Genomic DNA, 22,677 nt, shown 5'->3' on the forward strand with positions numbered 1-22,677 from the left:
CCTGCTGTTGCACTCAGAATGCTGTCTTCTCTGAGGACCTGTCTTGCAGATGGAGGTTCAAAGATGGAGAGCACTCATGTTGATTTGTTGTGGCAGAAGGTACCTGCCAACTGCTGGAGACCCACAAAGGAACACAGTTAGATTTCAGAGAGAATCATATGATTTTATCCATGAACAGGTACACAGTTATCAAAAAAAAGCCCTGGAATTAACTTGGCTTACCTTCTGGTTTTGACTGGGCTCTTTCCTCCTGCCCTTTCCTTTGGCTGTGGTCATAGTTGTACAGTAGCATCATAGCCCTTATTAACAACTGCTTTTTCCTTACTTCCTCATTCAGGTATGCTTTTCTGCTCTAGGGATATTCCAGGTAGCACACTTTGATGCAGTCATTAGCTGGGTGTTTGCGCAACAAACACTTGAACATGAGACCTGAGCTTATTCTGATTTTTAAAATGAAAGCCTGAAATATTACTGTCTTTTCACAGTCCCAGATGCAATGTGCACAATAAGAAGGATAACTAGCTTTATAGCACCAAATTGTGCTCTTGGTTGTGTTTAAAACCTCACATTCCAAACAGTCAGAGAGTGACAGGATTACAGTGCTTTAGTCTTGCATGTTTTTAACAGTGAGTGAGGCAGTAGGATGCTTGGCCACTTGGAATTAGAAAGAGACACAGCGGAAGCTTATCTTCCTACATGGTTATGCAGAGGCACCTCCTGCTAATGACTGTTCCACTAAGTGGAATAATGAGAGGTAAGGGAGCCTCAGAAGAGCAGATGTTGCTGTTGACTGCACTGTTCTGTTTTTGCACTGATTGTTTGTGACTGCGTCTTGGAAATCTCTCAGCCAATCTGTTTCAATCTGAAAGCTCACTTCTGACATACTTTAAGGTTACCTATGACATGTGGGGACATAACAACACTCTGTACTGCAAGTGATATCCCCTTGGAATTCTTCTGATAGCCAGGATGCCTGTCTTTTCTAACTATGCTTCTTGGATGGTAAAGATTCTGCCTTAATTATAGCATCTTAACTGTCCTGCTTCTAACATCAGGGGGATTTTATTTTGCTTGCTTCTCCAAGAAGAAAGGAGGGAAAGGGGTAACAAAAAATCAGCTTGCTCTGAAGAGAAACTGGCATTTTCCTTCTGAATGTTGGAAGATCTAGGTCACTTGTTGGGTTAAAGAAGTGTTGGCAAGGAATGTGGCTATGTGTCATCGGAAAGCCTGGGAGAAGCAGCATATGAACTCAGCTGAGATGCTGCAGAGAGAACAGCCCTGGAGAAACCATTATTTTTACAGTTTAGGGTTTGATGTTTTCATTTAAGAAACAGACTGAAGCATTGCGAGCGTGTTAGTCATGCTTGGATTTAAATTCAGCCCTGCTAAAGTTAATTAAAAATATGTCTAGTGACATTGTGTGCATGCATGTTTTGAATGTGCATCTTTTACTACCAGTGTAGGAATCTATTCTCTAAATACACAGCTTCCTATAGCCAGCATTGTAAGGGTCCACAGCTGTGTGTGGAAATAATCACAAACAATCAGATTTTGGCCTAGCTCCTAAAAGGCAGTAGTGTTACCTTGTGTGACAGGGGTAAATGGATGTTGACAGAGTGTGATTCATACTCTTTCTTGTCCTTGTGTAGCTGGTGTGTGGTTTCTTGCTTGTCTTTGTGCAGCTGTTGTGTAGCCTCTTGTAGACAAGAGGCAGAGTAAGTGTGATGTCTTAGCGTTGTTTATTACCCCAGGAAGATAGTTTCAGAGCTCATAAAACATTAACTTTGGTGTTGTGGTTTGTTTAGATCAGAGAAGCAGAATGCCCCTCATGTTTGAAATGGTTTATCATTTGTACATTACTCCACCAGCAGCAAAACTCTCTTGTCCAGTGGATACGAGCCAGGCTGACAAACCATTCTTTGAACACAGCAGTGATGTTTTGATGTATGTTTATGTACAAACTTTTCAGTCTCTTTTCATGTTCAGTGGCCACAGAAACTCTTAGAGATGTTGTGGCCGGTAGTTTTCCACGAGTGCTACACCAGCAGGTAACGCTACATTTAGGGCTGACTTATGAAGTCTGTGTTATATTTTATTCAAAAGCCGCTTATTTTCTTTTTTTTTTTTTTTTTTTTTTTTTTTTTCTTTTGAGGCTGTTGAAGAGTTTGAAGCATTAGATAAAGTTCTCAGGAAATCGATTAATTGTCGGAGTTGCAGGCTGGTATTTGGTGGCTTCATTCTTTTATCACATGGGTATCTTCCGCACTTATGTAGCATATGTGCAGCTGGTTAACAGTGCGTAGCAGCACACTGAAACAATTTAGGTCCAGAAGTGAATTAATTAGAACCGTTTGAGAAGACCTGGACATCTGAGAGTCCCGGGTTCTGTGCAAGACATTATTCACCTTGCAGCAGCAGTTGTGACAGCAACCTCAAATATCAGGCTGCAGTAGGCAGGAGTGGAGCAGAGCTTAGAAAACACTGTTACAAGAGGATACTGTAACTCCATTGTACCCTCATCTCTAAGGGAAGAGACCTAGAAACAGGATATGCAGGTGGAATATGACTGTGGGCATTTGGAGAGGTGCTAGAAAGGTGAGGACTGTCCAGTCTGGGGTTTAGTGCAAGCAGAACTGATGTAAGGACTTAATGATGGCTGTCCAATGGCCTAGATGGTTAAAACAGCCACATAACTCTTTGTTATTTAGGTGTAAAACAAATACTTCCCATGACTGAGCAGTCTTTCCTTTTAGATTGGTTATTCTTTATGTTATGAATGTTATTTCTTCACCTTGGTCTGTAACATCTGGCAGTTGTCAGAAGGAAAATCCTCTGGTTTAGTTTAAGATGACAATTATTATGTGTTGCCATTTTTAAAGTTCTGTTTTCTATTTGTTTGTAGCAAATATTTAACGAGGCAGAATAAAATTGAACACAGGCACTTGTAAAAAGAATCCTGAGAACTCAAATGTCCTGAAGATGTCAGGGCCGTATTGCAACATGACCTGGGAGTTTGCTGTGGGCCTGCTCTCCTACAACCTCATGCTGCTTGATGAGAACTTTGGGTGCTCAGATCCTGCTTTTTTTCATGCATAAAATGAATGTTTGCATCTTTGCTGCTTGAGGCTCTGCAAATGTAGGAATTGTGTGCATTGCTGTGCCCCATTCAACTTCATAATAGCTGCCTTAAAAATAAGACAGCTGGAACAGGGCACGGTACTCTACATGTGGTCTCATCAGACCTTTTATGCAGTGGAAGAATAATGTCCCTTGACTTTTTTCAGTACCCTCTATTTATACATTGCAAATTGTTTGCTTTTTGCTGCTGCTTCCAAGTGTCGTGCTGAAAGATTGAGTGTTCTGCCTACTCTAAGCCTGCAGATCTTTCCTCTGATCCTTCTTGCAGTGTGACCTTTGAAGGTAGCACTTTCAACAGACCATTTTGGCTGGGCACTTAGTTTCTCTGTGTTTGGTTGCCTGAACCCTCTGTTGCCCATAGGGTGTATGAGGATGTTAGGGTAGGATGGTTGGGTCAAGGTTGGACTCAATGATCTTTTAAGGTCTATTCCAACCTATTCTATGATTCCATGTAGATACCCTTTGACTGCTTTGTTGACCAAAGGTGTGAAGGTTTTTAGTGGTTTAGTTGGTAGCAGTCACCAACCTTGAGCTCTGTCAAGCTGCTGGGTTGCAGCCTGGTAGAGTTTTCACTTGTTCATGTTTGCCACAGTTTTACTTACCCTTTGTCATAAGGGATGGTCGTTTATGCCCCGCATCTTGGTGTTGTGTGTGTTGAATCATACTGAGTTGCTGATTTGATTCAAGCCAAGTGCACAGTGTCCTTCAGTTGGGTTGGGTTTATTAGATGAAGATGGTAACATTTCAAAGCTTCGTCAGTGTTGGGTGCAAATGGCAAGTCAGTACACCCTTCAGGATTAGCTACTGACTTCAGTGCAGAAGAGATTAGTTAAGTAAATGTTCCTGAGTTGTGTTTGGAAGACGGTATAAATCACTGCAGGCAAATACAAAAGGAAAATGTTTATGAAGATATGCCCACATATCCTTCTGTCGTAGTGCTTGGCTTGTATTATTCTGTGGCCCTACCTGCGGTGCACTTTGCATTTTTAGAGCAGAAACCCTTGAGGGCAGGGGTGGTGCCTTACATTTTGACATAGCAGCCATTGTGCTGCTGTTGTGAATGTCTCTTAAGTAACAATAATCTATTTCATTTGGAAGTCAGATCTTACACTTCGCATTCTTCCCAATGAGTGCCACAGATTGATTCTGGCTGTGCAGTTGGTTTGCTGGCTCCCTGCAGCATGTGAAATGGGAATGAACTCTTGTACACTTACTTGAACCACGAGGCTTGCATTCTTCTCTGTACAAAAGCAGTCTTCTTGTTCAGAAAAATTCAGATGACTGTGGAGTTAGAAGAGGACAGAGAAGAAAAGAAATATGCTATTAACTCCTGATGCATAATTAAACAGCAACAAAAGAAAAGACAGACAATAACGCGGAGGACTTCTGTTTCATCTTACAGCCTGACATTTTTTGCTTGCTCTTTCCCCTCTACTTGTAAGCTATGCTTCTTGTGCATTCCGATTCAGTACTTCCAAATAATTACGTGTGTTTTGATTTGTATTCAGTGCCTAAGGATTTCAACTGCAATAGGACTCCAAAACTGAAATACAGACGTCTGTAGTGGGTTCAGCGCCAGCTCACGCAGCTGGTGCTGCTTTCTGCGATGTCAGAAGAGATGGGTTAAAGGCCGGGTGCTGTACTTACTTACAAGAATGCAGTCATTTTTCTAGATATATAATGTGCTTCTTTATCATATACTTTGGCAGATTATTAAGTAAAACATTCCTGTTTGTCATGAAGAGACCTATGTCATTAGCACAAGAATGTTGCCATCACAGATACAGTACGTATACATGTGAGCATTCATGCAAGTAGGCTCACATTACGTGTGTATGTGTACAAGAGAAGAATGTTAATAGACTCCATAATCAATCCCCTGTGATGTCTAAATAATCTAATAAGAATGCAGTTTGGCCTAGAACTAGTGATGGAACTAATATCTTTGGACTCTCTTATTGCTTGAGTAAACGTTCAAGATAGTAACTTTTAATATTAAGTAACATTATCTTGCTGCTTTTTCTGGTCAGGCCCCACCCTGGAGACATCTCTTAGTTTCAAAACAAAGAGTAGTAAAAAGCACAGCCATTGAAATGAAGTTTATAACTCAATTCAGTTATTTACTCATGCTGCGGTCGTAAAAATGCTTTGCTGCTAACCTATTTCTGCTTTAATATATTAAAGAAGCTTGGCAGAAGAGATTACTCACAGAAATCATTATGAAACATGTCAAAACATTTTCTTGTTTTCCTTCTTTTTGTTTCCACGAAGTTCAATTTTTTTTTCCCCATAATCTTCTGCTAAATGTTTTCTCCTCTGCCATAATGCACACCTACAGTGCTATTTTCCAGCTACTCATGCTGTTAAAATCTATCACTCTTGCCTTGTTTACACTGAGTGCAGTAGCAGTTTACATTGATTTCCTGAGTCAGTATGATTTTAATTTCCGGGTACTGCTGGGACAAGCTTTATAGTGTAAAAGGGAAGCCAACTATCCAATCAGGATAAATAAAACCATTTTGGGGTTATGTAATGTGTATTCATGTTATAATTATGCAACCCAATTCTTACTTCTGCCATCCTTAAACTCATCTTGAGTTCAGCAGTTCTGCCTGCTGTCTCACACAGGATGTTCTTTGTTTCTACTGACTGAGCAGAAAGTGATGATGAGCTCCACAATTAAATTAAATTACATTCCTGGAAGGGAAAAGAGTGGTGCAGCTTTTCACAGGATAAGCATTGCAGTTTATGACTACCAACAATACAAACACTGGGGAGAAATGATCCCTGTGCTTCTGAATGGTCAAAATAAATTGGTTTTTTTTCAGCTGATCTGTAATTGCCATCAAACGGTGTAACTCTTGCTACTGTAAACATCAGGCCATGTTAGTGGCAATATCAAGCATTCCTTCTCCCCTGCTATACTTGGCATTTATTAAAATACTGCAGCGTGAAAGAGCTGTGGCAAATTGCTCCACCAACCAGTGCTTCACAAATTGAGTTCTGTGATGGTTTTTCTTGGGGTAGATGGAGAGTTAAGAATCAGTCAGCTTATAAACATGAGGGTAATTAAGTATTTTCAGCTTCTGTGTGGTGCTGATGGAGCTGGGCTGATTTCATAGCAGCACTGAGTGGCACCAACATTCAGTTGTACTGGAAATAATACCATGCTGTCTGGCCCTGTGTTAAAGTATTCAAGTATCGTATAACAACCAAATAGGGAATAAAGGAGCTGGGCAGTATGCAGCAAAGCACTGGTGTTAAGAGATGAGGCTTTAGGGGGCAGGTTTACATACAGAGGCCTGAGGACAAAAACCTCAGTCTCAAGACAGGCTGTAAGCTTGGAGGATGATTTCAGCAGCTGTATTTTTCTCCATATTTCAATATATCCTGAAGAATGTAGGTGTAGGTGACTTGGGGAGACATGTCTGATGCTGTAGGCCTTTCACATCTGCATTGCTTTAAAACACCAGCTAGTATTTTGTATAGAGGCCATACTGTTGTGATATGTCACTGCACTGTGTAGTCTGACTTCCAGCTTGTGAAGCCTGACGTGTATGAAGTTCTTAATATTTGCATGCAAAAGGAGTCCTGGCAGGGATTAATATGTGCTTTTAAGCCACTAATTTAACCTCAGCTGCCTAATTAAATTACAGAAGGTAGGTTGTTACTTGTGCACGTTTGTTTGTATGTATGTAAAGTTTGGAAGCTGACACGGTCTCAGCCATTTATGCAACAGTTTTGCAGTTGGACTAGGTGATCTTTGAAGGTCTCTTCCAACGGAGCTGTTCCACCCTACTTAAATACATTTCAGAGTTCATTTAGTTCCTCTGTAGGAAATGCCCGCTGGGAAATGAATATCACTATCACGTGTTACGACAATTATTTGACCCGCATACCAGCGTGTCATGTAGTTTAACAGAAGCTTGACAAGTTTGTTTGGTTATTTGTTTGTTTTTATTTTTCTCCTTGTTTGCTGTGCCCTTTAAGTTGCTTGTGCCAGTACTCTGTAATCACTTTATCCCACTGCAGAAGTTCTATAAGTGTCTCTTCTGCTGAACACTTGAGCATCTCAACCTAGTTTTTAGACTCAAGACTGTTGTTACCTTGCTGCATGTAAGTACAGCACCTTTACCTCTTGGTATTTGCAAAGTGCAGAGTATTGTCTTTATGAGCTGCTGTCAAGACTACTGGAAGCAGCTTTCGAGTCAAAGCGCAGTGCAATATTTGATCTGCCTGCCATCTTTCTTCTGTTCAATAGCTCTTTCCATCTCCTTTGCACTGGCTAGTATGTAGCTCAGCCTTGGCACCTACCAGCCTCCCAGACAGGCTGCAAGCAGCAAGTGTGGAGAGGGCATGGGAGGAATGAAGCTAAGATGAGGTGCCAGCAGAATGGTAATTGCTGCTCACTGCTTCTGTGCACAGAGGGACTGCTCCAGCTGCCTTTGTCTCTCTCTTATGATTCTTAAAAGCCATCCCTGTTTTTATACCTACTTTTATTAGTTCCGACAGTTTTATGCAAGGCTGAAGACTCTATGAAACACATCCAAGTCTACACAGGTCAAAATATTTTGCAGAATGGGCTGAGTTTACTGCCAAAAAGGGCAGTGAAACTTATTTCCATGCCCTTGTTCTGGTGCACTGTTCACTTAGCCTTCTGTTGTTTCTAGTATTTATTTACTGCTCAGTTTGGAGATTGGACATTTTGTTGTTCTTATGCACTGAAGCAAGGAGGATGACAGGTTTTATAGAACTTATTCTCCTCTAATATGGAAGGGGTATAGAAAGATGCTTAATATGAGTTGGATTCATTATTGGACTAGGAAAATATTTCTAGTTGTGTCATTTGATGACAGATGTTTCTCAAGCAGTATGAAATGCACATGACTGGGAGTTGTACCTGACTTACCAGTTCCTATTTCTTGGTGTTCTATTTTAAATTAAGCACTTGCTAAACTTCAATTTCTGATCAAAGCCACCACAAGGAATATATATACATCCCAACGCATTATGAAAATAACATATCCACGGCATGCTAGTGAAGCACCACATTGTGGCAACTGTGTAATGTGTCAGAAGAAAAAGAAAGAAAGAGAGGAAGAAAGAAAGGAAGGAGTTGAATGGATCTGATATTGTTTCAGGTTCAGTTAACTCAATCAAGACATTAAGTTAGATAAGAGGGTGCATGGGCTTGTCTTGACACTGCTGAAAGGCCCAGCAAGGTGGGAGAGTCAGCATGAGAAGGGCCTGAGAAGGTAAGTGTGTAAATTGTGCAGGATGGCTCAAGATGAAGAGTAGGATTAAGCTGTTGGGGCAATTTTGGTCTCTTTAAAAAGCATGTGTGCTGCGTAGCAAACATCTTGGAGGACTTGGTTCTTGTTGAATGCCACAGCTATATTCCTTTGCATGGATGATTCTAAGAAGCATGCCAGATTTGAAAGAGAGAATTTATATGTTCCTTTGGCTGAGATTCTTTGCACTACTGTAAGAGCTGGGCAACGCCATTTTAATGTAGATCTCTTTGAATATTCAACTGCTTTATGCACTTGCTTGAACTCCTCTAGAGCCACCCAGCAATAGGTGATGCATAAATTAGGCTTCTTTCCCTTTGCTTTCATTCATTCGAAGGTAGTTCCACATCATTCAAGATACCCGAATGAGTCCAAATTTGCATAACTTAAGAAGGTATGAGAAATGCTGCTCAGCGCCTTGGTTTGCTTGTTTCTTATTTTCCCCTGAGTATCTGCAAGGTGCCTGAGTGAAAGGGTTCTAACTGAGCAACAGCATTTGTGGAAGGCTTTTCTTTTACCTACAGCTTTTGTTACTGTTTGGTTCTGGTTCTTCAGATGGATACGTGCCAGGCTGTGAGCTCTAAGGATATGAGAAAATGAGAATGCCTTTTGAACAATGATCATGGAATTAATTAGTCCTGGAAACTCTGGGTTCCTGCCAAGAAGAGTTATTTATGTGGTTTAAAAAAAAAAAAAAAAAAAAAAAGGAAAGGAAAAGGGTGGAGCTTTGGAAATCCAGGAATACCCATAGCTGTCAGATCACAGGAAAGAGCTCATAAAGTTACATTGGCTTCTGAGTTTGGTGCAGTCAACACACAGTATTCTGATTTTCATCAGCATCTAAAATGAGGAAATGGGAGTTAGCAAAGTGGAGAAAGCTCTGCAGAGAGCTCCCCGTTCGTTTTATTTCCATCTGCACTGCACGATAAAAACAGCTGCTCCTGCAAAGGCAAGCATCCATGCTGCCTGGAGCTTGCAAGCTGCAAGTAAATCTAGCGCTGGCCATCCAAATCCTGCATTCCAGCCACGGTTTCCTAGAGTGGAAATTGTGCTTCAAATTCAGCCTTATCTCACGCAAGCTATTTTCCAGACTGACAGCTCTGCAGCATGGAGGACAAGGACAGAGAGGAGAGAGTGGTGGATGCAAGGCTCTTAGATGCTGTCAGAGCTGCAGAGCTGACTGCAAGAAGCAGCACGTATGTGTGTACCCTCGCAGCACTTGAAATGCCGTGTCTTCATCTGATGGGTTTAGTCTGGTTGCTGCTCTCACTGATGTACGCTGCTGTGTGCTGTTGTTAAAGCAAAACAAAACATTTTTCACTTATTTTTGAATGATGATGTGGCCTGTATGGGGGCAGTCAGCACAGTGTGTGCGTGTTTGAGTCAGTTCAGCATGATGGTCAGCTGCTGTGGGTTTTGTCTGTCAGCACACATATGGGGCAGTCTTGCTTCCTTTTAAAGGGAGCAGGCTCAGATATAATAACACTTTAGTTGGAAATGCCATATCAAATACATCATTAATATCTTTGAAGTTGTCATTAACAATAATACTTAACTAAAGTGATAAGGAGTTTCATAGAGCATCATGAGGTCTTCCCGTTGCTTACATTCTCTGCTTTTTTTATTAGTAGTATCATTTTCTGCTCTGGAATCCAGTTTTTTTCTGTTTTGCCTGATTTCTGTTTTACCTGATTTCATGCTTCAGGGCAGCAAATCTAGGGTGAAATTTCAAAAAGTGTTTTATCCTTCTTTTCAGAAGGTTGCCCAAGGAGCCTGTGGATGCCCCATTCTTGGAGGCATTCAAGGCTGGGCTGGATCTGTCTCTGAGGCAGCCTGGTGTGGTGGTTGGTGACCCTGCACATAGCAGGGGGGTGCAACTGGATGAGCATTGTGATCCTTTTCAACCCAGGCCAGTCTATGATTCTATATGATTCTATGATATTAATGCAAACAGCAAAAAGGGCCTTTTTTTTCACTCTTGAAAATAATTTTGCAGAATTTTTAAATGAATGAATCTTTACTAAAGTGGTGATGTTTTACATGACTGAGCCCAAGGAATATTTGATTTACTTTTTGTTTATCTCATTTGTATTTTTGAAGTATCTATTTCAGTCTGCTTAATGAACAGTGATTTTGTTGACTTCGTTCCATCGCTGTAACTTTTAGAATCTCAACAGATAATATTCAGATTGGAAAAAACTTCAGATTAATGGTTTTGGGGTAAAGGAGATTGTTTCCATTGGCAGTTTTGAAATCATGACTACCAGTGCCTCCCAGCAGTGATCACCATGTGTCACTGTCAAAACTTGCCAAGAGTTTTAGGCGTATCTTTTAATAGCAGTAAGTACTGGGCTCTTCTGAGTAGGCAGTCAACACAAAAACAAACGTGAAAACTCTCTTGCCTTTGGGCAGCCCGGTTATGTCAGTGAGGAGATGTCCTCTTGATTAAATCCAGACCGAGCAGTTTCCTGTTAGCATGCGAGTGCAGCCCGCAGTGTCCTACTCTGAGAGCCCAGCCATGAACTCCTCTGCCAAGTCCTTTCCTCTTCAGCTTACAGGCAGCATTGCTAAAATAATAGAAATACAAACAATCCCTAAAAGACTCTTAAAATGATTTCTAGCAGTTTAATGTCTTGCAGACAAACATAGCCTTAGATTTTCAAAGTTTTGATTTTTATTGTTGTTTAACATTCTCCTAGGGTTATGTATTGGGGAAGTTGCAGTTTTGCAATGACAGGAAAATACTGTGCACGCATCAGTCCTGGGTTCACATTCTGCCCTTGTTTGGCACACACATCAGTGAGAGCAAGGAGGCTTTTTTGTGTGCTGAGGAAAAGACAGCCTTCCTTCAGCTATCATGCAGTGTGGGAATCTGCTGGATAGAAAATGAATGGTTAAATGCAGCGATGCACAGACCTTCTGTGTCTGAAAGTGGTTGTATTCTGTAACTAGTAATTTTCTAAAGTAGAGTTTAAGCAGAAGATGAAAGGTCAACAGTATTTTTTTTTCCTGGCGAGCTTTACATAGGGCAAATTTGGGTGGGGATTATATAGCAACAGTAACAGAACTGCAAGTTCTTAGTAGTAGAATTTCGGTGTAGTCTCAGCCCTCCTCTGCAGGGCTGCATTGCTGTATCTGTGGGTCTGGTGCAGCAGTGCTATGTGTTGCCTTGTCCATGTACAAAACATGTGAATCAGTTCATGACATGAGACCAGGTTAGCAGTCTGCAATGGCATGGTCTGTTTGAACAGATGTAAATCTGCAGTGCTTCTGGGAATTGTCTCTATCCTTGAACAACAGCTGTTTTCCCTGCATCGGTCCATGTGTTTCTGCAGCCCTGGAGTATAGCAAGTTGGGCAACTTGTCTGGGTTACCTCTCACCACACCAAGTTCAGGCTGTGTTCTGGCTGGACCCCTTTTGTGCTCCAGTTCATCACATAACTGTGTGAAAAACAGCTTAGGAGCAGGGCAGCATGCAGGCAGAAGAGGGTGTCTGGTCTTGCAGCAGCTTAAACTCAATGCGAAATGGTGCCATTTTCCTGCTGAGTTGGGGGCTCTTTGCCTGTGGTCTGAGCCATTGGTCTTTGCAGTCTGTTGAGAAGTCCCCGTGCCTTGATCCTGTACAATGCTCCAGGTTCTTACAGACACAGGGGCACTTGGCTACCAAAAGCATCGCTGGAACTGTTTCTTGCTGTGAAATCCAAATATTGGGAGTACTGCTAGAAACGAACTATCAGCCATGCTAGTGAGGATGCTGGAGTTACTAGTCCCATTTTTTCATTCTCCTCTCAATTCTATTTTATCAGGCTGGATTTTAATGTTCTACCAAGCATCTGTTAGGCCTCGTACCCTGGGAAATGGGATGTCCTCATCCTAAAGCAGCTGAGCTGTGCACTCAGTGAAGACATCTATATTGCCCAAGAGAGGAAGGGATATCTATTATGAATAATTGAAAAGCAATGGAAAGTAGTGCTATAAATACGAAATGGATGGGCTGTCTGTTCCTGATTACTTCATGAATAGCTTATTTTTTTTCTTCTTCTTATTTTACTAGTATGCAAAGCCGAGGTCTGTAATGCCTGTGAAGTCACTACCACGACATCTTCAAGTCCTTGAGTCTAGGTGCTGTGCTAATATTTGGAATAGAGCTAGCCTTGTTGTTTCAAACTCATACCTTACTGGACAGTTTCTGGAGCAAAAACCTCTGGTCAGAATGTCTGCGTGTCTGAACTTCACATGCAGCCCAGGATGTAATTCTTCAGGGGGTGCTTAAGATGTGTTGTCAAGCAGCCATGGAGAAACACAAAATATGCCTTAATTTGTTACTTGGAGGAGTCTCTCAGTCTGGTGTTGCTTGTCCTACGTGCTGGTGAATTCAACATTCAAAGCCCAGAAGGGCTGCTAAATTGCAAAATATTACTGTAAGACTTCTCTGGGAAATGTGACCTAATGAAACACCATTATTGTCTGTATCAGGATACAGTGGGGTTGTTATCTAGGAAGGGAAGGCTGTGGTTCAGAAGAGCATCATCACAGCAGTCCCAGCTGAAAGCTTGCTGTGAGTGCGTATGTGAGGAGGAAATCAGCAGTGTAATGCTGCTGCTCTGCAAATGCCTTTTTTTCTGAGACTGCAGGAGAAATGGTGATGCAAAGCTGAAGCTAGGCTGTTGTGTGCTCTTGTTCAGTTTATTTCCTGTAGTATTTTGCTGCTGCTGTGTTCAGTCCAGCTTAAATAGATTAAAGAATTGGTTTTCAGTCTTGACCTAAAGGGAGCCTACAAACAGGAGGGGGAGTCAGCTCTTTAAAGGGGTAGATAATGGCTGGTCAAAGGGAAGTGGTTTTAAGTTGAAGGAGGGAGGAATTAGGTTGGATATCAGGGGGAAGTTCTTTACAGAGAGAGTGTTGAGGTGCTGGAACAGACCAGAGAGGCTGTGGATACCCCTTCCCTGGAGGTGTTCAAGGCCAGGTTAGATGGGGATCTGGGCAGCCTGCTCTGGTATTGATTGCGTGGGTTGGTGGCCTTGCCTGTGGCAGGGGCGGTTGGAGATTCATGATCCTTGGGGTCCCTTCCAAGCTGAGCCATTCTGTGATATGATCGGTTTTACTGTTTATTCACAAGTTAAGTGGGACTGTATCACTGCTATTGTTTCCTTTATGTTATTATTCCCTTTGTGGGCTAATGAACTTTCTTTTAGATTATAATATGTAGTAGTGCCACAAGATACACTGATAGCAGTCTGAGTATGAAATATTGTATGGAACATGTCAGGGAAATAAAGATAAACTTACTGAATAACCTCCATTCTTGATAGAGCTCTTGGTGTTTGGAGAGACAAAATGGACAATGTAGTTTAGTAACTGAGGATGGACTCCCAGGTGACTGCTCCTCTGAAAAGATAAGACTTGATCTGTTACAGTGTGACAGCTGTGTGAAGGACCTGACTTTTGCCTGATTTTTGTGTTTTGTTTTTGTTTTCACTTTGTAGGTTGAAGGGGACCAGTTACCTCCAGGACATACTGTCAGCCAGTATGAAACATGTAAGATCAGGACAATAAAAGCTGGAACTTTGGAGAAACTTGTGGAGAACCTTCTGACAGCTTTCGGGGATAATGATTTTACCTACATCAGTATCTTTCTCTCAACATACAGGGGCTTTGCTTCTACTAAGGAAGTACTAGAGCTTCTCCTTGACAGGTAAGAGCTGGTGGATGATGAGAGCTGAGCTGTCATTTACATGACAGAGAGATGCTATCAGGAATAGTTTCCATTACTGTCAATGGACGTTGACTTAGGAACCCAATGGACAGGTGTCAAGAGTACAGCAAAATTCAAAATGTATAAATACATGCTGCTCACATTCACATTCTCATTACAGCATGGTTATCATGTAGAGAAAATTCTTTGTGTCTGGCAACAAAGGAATCAGAACGGGGCTAGCACAGGGACATTAATCTACCATGTACCTCTCCAATAATAATAATAATAATAATAGAACAAGAGGGCTGCAAAGTCACACCTAGCCTAGATTCCTGTATTTCACTTGGTATTGAATTTTCAGACCTAAGCCTCCTGTTGGGGGAAATTGATTTGAAGCAGAGATTATGCAAACACAGTCAAAACCGTGTCTACTTCTACTCACATCAACACGTTGTGGTTTGTTTTTTTTTTTGCAGACAGTACAAGAACCCCTAGATTTACAAATAACCCCTAGATGCACAAGTAGGCAAGGTCAGAGATGGAAGTATCATATTTATTTCCTGTTCAGAAGGAAGTGATGTACAAAAGCAGCTATTCAGGCATGTAGCTATTAGAGGGCTAGTGTAAGAACTCCTAGGTTTTGATTTTGGCTCTCCCACTAGGTTGATAAGGAGCAAGGTGCAGATAAGTTATCTGTGCTATTCTTTTATATCTGAAAAGGAGTATGGTACTACTTGCTTGGCAGGAATTTTATGTGCTTAATTAATATTGGTGTTGAAATACCTAGCTGCCAAGTAGCACAAGAGTAGTAACTTCACAGCCATTAAGAAGTCAGATCTGGAAAGAGAAGCCATAATGGGGAGCAGACTGTGTAGTTAGATTTCCTACAGTGACCTTTGTGTCTCAGTCCATGCACATTCTGCCATAATTAGGACATAAGCAAAAAAAGAGCAATGGTGCATATATGTAGGAATATAAAAATGCAGAGGAATTCCTTCTCAAGAATAAGTAATTCTTCCTTTACTTGCAGGTTGTTTTATTCTGCATTTCGGATGTAAATACCTTTTGTAGGATACTTTGTGAAAGACACCAAATTTGTCTGGATTCTATTAAATTTAAAACAGAGATGGCTGGCAAAACAGCAGTGTTTTTGGGCAGTGTGGTGTGAGAATCTCTTGCTTTTTAAGCACATGAATTGCCCAGGAGACACTCTCATTTCCAGCCATTAATGCTTCCTATATAATTTAATTTAATTATTTTTTTGTAAAGATAGACTTTAGCAGAAGAAATTATTTTTATTAAAAAAAGAGTTGGGTTAGATAATAAATACCCTTTGCAATGATGCATTGCCCAAAATGGCTATTTAAATTCTGTTCTCCTAACAGTGCAGTTCTTGTTGCTTTGTGATGGAGCCGAACTGCTCTTTTGGGGTTTTCTATTGATTGATATGCATCTAGGGAAATTGTCCTTCTGTAATCAATGAGAACTTGAAGATGGCTTATATAATGTGAATTAGTCATAGAATCACCAAGGTTGGAAAAAACCTAAAAGATCATCAAGTCCAACTGTTCATCTATCACCAATAGCTCCCACTAAACCACGTCCCTCAACACAGCATTCAATTGTTCCTTGAACACCACCAGGGTCAGTGACTCCACCACCTCCCTGGGCAGTGCCTGACCACTCTTTCATTCCAGAGTGGCTCCAAACCTGATGATACACATTCATCTTTTAATTTTAAGGTGCTTGTATAAAATCCAGGTAACTTATTTTGTCTTCAAAGTTTAAATGCCCGGAAAACATCATTGTGTGTTTGCCATCCAGTTTAACAGAGTTTAGACTGTTCATAGTTTCCATTCCTATGTTTCTATTGTTAGTGAGGTGTTTTGGTAATAGAAACAAATGTTCTACCTGAGACCATGACCTTATTTTAGGACTCACTATACAAACATAACTAAAAGTGTTTGCAGCACCACCCTAAAGCCCTTCTTCTGTCAGGAGATCCTAGAGACAGAATGAGAAGAGCAGGCTGCTAGCAGATACTTAGGTGTGCACTGAGGCACAGACAGAAAAAGGGTTCTGCTTCGACTAGTGATTCTGGAGTTGGATCTCTGTTTTTGTGTCCACATCTGGTTGTTATTTGCTGTGCTCAGGAGATAGAAGACTATTATGCAAAGAGCAATTTAGATGTTGTGCTTATTTAATTTGCATAAATTGGACCCGATCCCATGTATCTGACAAGCAAGTCTAGAATCTACTACCAAGATCTGTTAAGGTGGATGACCAGCAAAGTGATGGTTTTGTTCCTGGGAGGGCTGGTTTGTTGGGCACTCCACACAGGGCCCCCTGTGGGGCAGGACTAGGAGAGGGCTCCTGAAGTGCACGGCTCTGCTGTGCATAGCAATGCAATACCACTATAATTAAATAACATCCCTGGAATTGAGGATTGAAGAATGATAACTTGGGGTTTGTGCCAGAGGGGTAATCCACTGAAACAATAGGCCATCTTTACAGTCAATTAGCCTGGTTATGGTTTTGATTGTTTTGTGGTGTTTCATCACTAGCCATTACAGTGTTCAGACTCTGCAGGGCTGCGCTGCTGTAAGGATGATGAAAAAGTCTTTTGGGATCTTGCTTTTGCACTGACGTTAGCAGAGTCCTCTAGATAAATGGTTCTGCTTTCTTTCTGTATTCTCCCCTGGCAAAAAAGGATCATAGCAAGCTAAAAATAGGAATGTACAAAATTAGTAAAACACCAAAGTCATAAATTCAGATACTCAAAAATCAGGAATTTGAACAAGAAGAGAAGTCAAGATCATGATCAAGTTCATATGCCCTGTGCTTTAGTTTCTACTCCTATATGGGTTTTTAACATAGGCATTAATGATAGGGTTTTTAAAATGGCCTGAAGAAAGTAATTACTCATTCTCTGGGAATCACTGGTCATGAGACACCTGTGTTCTTCAGGCTCCTATGAAAATGCAGCACCAGTTGCTGTACATTGTATTGTATTGTATTGTTGGTGCAATTTAGCTCAGTTAACTCTGCAATTAAGTTCTTAATGTTTTCATATCTGGGAATTACATCTGTACCGTTACAATAAGATTGCAGCATAAAAGTAGTGGTAAGTCTAACTTAAGAGTCTTTCTTGTACTTTCTCAGGCATGTATCTAACACTGATTAGAAAAGAAACTAAGCAGACAGGACTAACTTCTTAGCTTTGAAATCTGCGCATGGCTGTTTTGTAATGAGTTTCATTTGAGTCTTCAAGTAGATAAGCAGGAAAGTAGGAGTCTTCTAAATAGAAGCCCTTGATGTTCAGTTTTGTTGGCTGTTCATTGAAAAGGAAAGATCTTGGCCCAATCTTGTCTGCTGCTGTGTGTCCTCATGGGCTGTGTCTGAAAGGCTTGTGTCCCACTGGAGATTTTGGTAACGCGTTGGTGTGGCGGCAACTCTTCCTTAAGGAAGGGAGAATGGAAAGTTCAGATGCTGCAGGTCTGATTCAAACAATTAGGCAACGTGATATTTGTAGCAATGTCTCAGGTAAGTTTGGACACTCAGGTGAGTGCCCTCCTCCTCCACTGCAACTTAAAGAGGTGAAAGAAGATGGCAAGAAAACACAGGGGACAGAGGAGAACTTACTTTCCTGAGCCAAGTCCTGGTCTCCAGCTTACATACTTCTTGGAGCAAGCAGTAGTGTAGTCTACAGAGGAAGGGCACGTAGGCTGCTTGACTTTGTCAACGTTATCCCCAGCTTATTATAACAAATGGTAGAATCCTCAGGAAATCCTAGGAGGTCACCATTTCCTTCCCCTCTCACAAATCTCAGTAGTGTTTATGAGTCAATGGATGTTTCTCCTGGCTTTTCAAATATTGTGGTTAATCTAGAAGTGTATGGATTGGGACAAAATATAGATTAAATTTAAGCTATAAGGGTTAGAATGATTTTCATCGTGTGGAATATGAGCTTGTGAAGAAAAGCAGCTGTTGTAAGGAAAAATACATAGAAACAGGTAGTAATTGAATTTAACTAACTCAGTTTTAATCTTTACTGCTGATCCTGTTGCTAAGAGTATGTTTTTCAGATTTCAGAGCACTGTTTCTCCTTCTTGGTGATAGATTAAGACTGTAGAGTAAGGGAGCAACCATGGGTGGCAATGCTGAGTCTCTGTTGGTAGGTGTAAAGAAGAACAGTGATGTGGCCAGATCCAAAAAGGCCCTTCCATCTTTCTGCGGGTCTTCAGCTCCACGACACAGGGTCAGAGGAACTGCACCTGCATCTCCTGCTTATAGGACACACTATATGTGGGAGCACACACTGGCAAACTTGCCCAGAAATGTATGTCAGCCCTGTGAGTGTGTGAGGCTCTGCAGCCATTGGGACCTGAAGGGGGCCTTCATTTCCTGCCTGGCCATGGAGGAGTTGGTAGTTTTGTCCCTGTGGAGCGGTGGGATGTGCTAAAGGGACATCCACATTGCTTACGCTGCCTTTGCTCCTCTTCACATGACATAGGAGTGCAGGAGGAAGTCCTCCCAAAGCCACACACACATGGCTTCAGTTACTACACAGCAGGAATCTCATGGTTGCACAGCACTTGTACTTGTGGTGTCTCGAACTCCCACATTCTGTGCTGGTACTGTCATCACAGCAATGCACAAACAGACCGGGCAAAAAGAAACATTCCTAAAAGCGACTCATCCAGTGCAGTGAGTATCAAACAGGGCATGTGAAAAAGGTTTAAATCTGCTAATGTAAAATTCAGAATATTTTTAAGACAGATGCAGTTCCATCTGTGTCACACGGGAGGTACTTGCTGCATTTTTACAACTGTGCTGCTTGTAATGGGCTACCAGTTGTGCTCTTTGATAATTCCTGCCTTTAATATAGTCAGTGATGTGCTATTTGCTCTCTGAGTTGAACCAACACTTCTTACAGACTGTATTTCTCTGCACCACGACTTTGAATTAAATTTTTGCTTTCTATTAAATCTGAAACTGGAGCCCTATTCATTATTTTGGCTGTACTTCATCTATAAAGATTTTCTTTTAACATAGAGAAGAAGTCAAACTAAACAAAATATTGAGTGCAGGCCAGTATGTTAAGAAGTGATACGGATGCCTTGTACTTGCAAAGCTGGTTAAGAGTAATTGGATGTCCACATCCCTTTAGTATGCATGGAAGTTTGGAATCTGAATGCACTAGACAGCTTTGAAAACCTGCCAAGTCTTTAGCACTGTGCATCCTAATATTGCCTCTTTGTTTGGTAGAAGTGGTTTAAAAATAAATAAATAAAAAAAAAATAATGTCTCTTGTCAGCATTTGGATGTGGAAATGCTGAATGGAAGACTGTGGAAAGAAGGAAGAGGGCAGAGCCAGGAGCAGATGAGCTCCTTCTGCCCCCAGGCACAGCACTATGGCAGGGTGCCCCTCACTGAGCCTTCAGCATCCACTGCTGCTGTGTGTGCTGTGGCATTAAGCACTCCCAGACATGATGGAAGCCAAATATATTTAGCTGTCCAGAGGAGAGCAGGCATAAGCCGAGTTCCTCTCTGGTGTGTTTTACTTTGGCATGGTAATTGTGCTCCTTGCAGTGGTGCTTAAAAGCGGGGCCGTGCTGTGCTTGCACAGTAGCATATAAAGTAGCAACCAGTCCCTAACTAAAGAAGTATACAGAGCAGGGTATTGGTACTGTTTAGTGGGAGAGCTCAAGCTGGGTAAGCCCAGCAGTATGATGATGGCAAATAACAAGTTAGTTTTACATTTCCAGTTCATTTCTTCTTCTGGAGGCTGGCTTGATAAGAAGGCAATGGAGAGGAAAATGAAGATAGAGAGGAGAGAGAGAGCGGGTGAGCTCGAGAAGAGACTGGCTGGATAGAACAGAATAAGGAAGCAAGTATAAACAGGGCTTTGCACAAGCTGGAGAGAGTCCTGAGGCCATTCTGAACAAACAAGGCAAAAACCTATCAGTCAGGACTGCATGAAGAAGAGAAATCTCCCAGAGAATCTGCTTTTGCCGTTTTTGTTCTCTGGAATCTGAGTGGTTTCCTTCCAGGTTTTGTACCCTGGTTACAGTTTGGGTGAGCCCACCATTGTGTGCTGTTCTCTGTGGGGAGTTTGTGCCACTTCTGCATGCTTCTCCCAAGGAGGGATGGCCTGAGCAGCGAGCCTTTCTATCCCTTCCCCCCGTACTACAGTCTCCATCTGCTTCTAGAGCTTCCTCCCTCACCAGGCACGTTCAGCTCACAACCATGGTTTTAGGAGGCACAGAGGAGTGGATCCTTTGGTAGCAGAGCTATGCATTTTAGGTCAGTAGCTTTATATGGCATCAAGTTCACTATTACTGCTGCAGCATTTATCTATCCTACATTGTTTCCCTGTATGCCACTAGGCTAAGGAATTGACTTTGTTTCCATTATTCTGTGTGTATAATTCCATGCACCTCACAATTCTTGCTGAATATCCATACTTCCAGTTATTTTCTGCTTGATTTGATGCTTCTAAACATTATTTAGGGCTTTGGCGCTTCTGCAGAGAACCACCTTTCCTTATTATTTCCTAATCATTCAAAGTGGATTTTCCTTCCTCTTATTCCCTTCCCTTCTGAATAGAAATGCAGGGATGCATTTTCTACTCTGTTTTTCAATATTTAAATATTCAGCAGTACAGGTTACGTTCCATTCTTATTTGCTTAGTCAGTTCTTTTGAGCTCAGTCTATAACTTTCCAAACACCAAGCAAGACTGAAAAGTTCTGTGAGCTACAGGATCCTTTTGTTTCTCATGTCTCTTTTTGTATGCAAAGCATTCATACGAGGCTGGGTAGTGAATGGCTCTTTGTCCAGGACTGGTGAGAACAGAGTGGTGGAAGTGTGCAGAAACACTGTTCTTTACATCAGATGTATCATTAACTCCTCCTAGCCCATATTTAATGGCCTGTTGTTCATGCAGAGCTCTTTTTTGTTGAGAGATAGACAGAGATTTACATTTGACAATATGACAAAATGTTGTGTATGTGCCAGGTTTTCTACTGAAAATTGCCTGCTTTCTATTACTGGGTTATAGATTTGCATTATAAAAATCAGCATGGATACCTCTAGTGGGATTTAAGTGCAAGTGCCTAATGTTCTCTAAATATGTATTTTATATTTCACACATTGCTGGGACAGTGATACCGTGAGTCATCTCAATACATTTTGCTTGGAGATCTAATGGGAAGTTTTGAAAAATTAATATTAAAATGTGATTATTATTCAAGAGTTGCAGCTTTCTGTGCTCAGTAGAGGAAAATTGTCTTTTGTACTGACTAAGATGTATTTTAGTCACTTTATCTCGCAGATGGTGATGGAGAGTGAAATCCTCTCCATTTATCAATAGGCTAAGAGCATTACGATACATATTGTGTCAGCAGCACAGTGAGTTGAAATTAGATGAACACCATTGTGGTCCCTTTCAACCCAGGTCATTCTATGATTCTATTATTCTATGATATATTCTCTCAATGTCTGCTTCCTCACAGCAACCCCCCCCCTACAGCTGTAGCTGTTCCTGTATTGGAACCCAGTGTTCCGATATGTGGAAGTGCAAATATTGAAGCCAGTAGAGTTCAGCCTATTTTGATTGGATGAAACTTCAGCTTAGTGAAGTGATGGGCTTCATGGAGGTGTTGTGGCAGTGCTGTTTGGAAGGCATTCTGATTTATTTCATCCTTGCGGGAAGGCAATGGGAAGTACCTCAAGTGACCCTGAAGAGACCAAGGTGTCGTGCAGGGTGATCAAAAGTTGATTCTTACCCCAGTATCAGTTTAGCTAAGCACGTTTTTCTTTAGATGCTTGCACCAGCTCTGTGAAATCACAGTGGAGAAATGGGTTACCCTGTATGAACCTCCAGGTCGAGAACCTTTTCAATTCTTCTAAGTTCTTATAGCATGCTTTCATATGTCTGCAGTCCTGTAGGACCAGCAGGATTGTTCAGGTATAACTGAGAATTTGAGCCCTTCCAAATGTAAGTTTGCAAGTGCTTACATATGTGTTGTGCCTTTTTTTTCTTGGGCAGACAAAATGATGAGATTTCTGAAGTCTTCACCACTGGTCTTGTGTTGAACGAGGGACAGCATGTTGGTCAGAGTAAGATACCGGGATCGAGCAGTTATATTTTGCTCTCAGCTTTGCCACAGATATGTGGAAACGACTTGAGCAAATCATTTTTGTTGTGTCTATATGCAGCTGGAGATGCAAGACCCAGTTTTAAACGAGCCATTGTTGCAGATAACACAAGTGGTCCTACTGCAGTACTCTCAAGGTTAAGGAAGCCTGTGACCTCCTTGCAGCTGCAGCCACACTGCTGCTATCCTAGAATTTTACCTTCTCTAATTTGGGTTTACTTTATAATGTGCTGGAGTGAGCAATGCATTAAAACCACTGATCTTTCTGTGCCTCAGCTTCCCATCCATACTGAACAGTCCAACGTTAAACCCTTGTCATCATATTGTTGAGACTTATTGTAATGTATTGTGAACTTTTGAGACTGAGAGCCGTGATAGGACAGGATATCA

General features: G+C 41.5%; 1 protein-coding gene across 3 annotated transcripts in view; it reads left to right on the forward strand.

Moving 5' to 3' along the window:
• RGL1 (ral guanine nucleotide dissociation stimulator like 1) overlaps window positions 1–22,677 on the forward strand; it is a 59,228-nt gene that overhangs the window by 8,359 nt on the left and 28,192 nt on the right. For 2 of the 3 annotated variants that reach the window (XM_015869824.2, XM_015869825.2), the window contains one exon: window positions 13,916–14,124. In XM_015869824.2, the coding sequence (XP_015725310.1) occupies window positions 13,916–14,124 (209 nt within the window). The remainder of the gene's footprint in view (window positions 1–13,915; window positions 14,125–22,677) is intronic. The other variant, XM_015869827.2, reaches the window with a different exon arrangement.

The sequence above is a fragment of the Coturnix japonica genome, chromosome 8 (genome assembly GCF_001577835.2).
Source record: "Coturnix japonica isolate 7356 chromosome 8, Coturnix japonica 2.1, whole genome shotgun sequence".
Taxonomy (NCBI): Eukaryota; Metazoa; Chordata; class Aves; order Galliformes; family Phasianidae; genus Coturnix; species Coturnix japonica.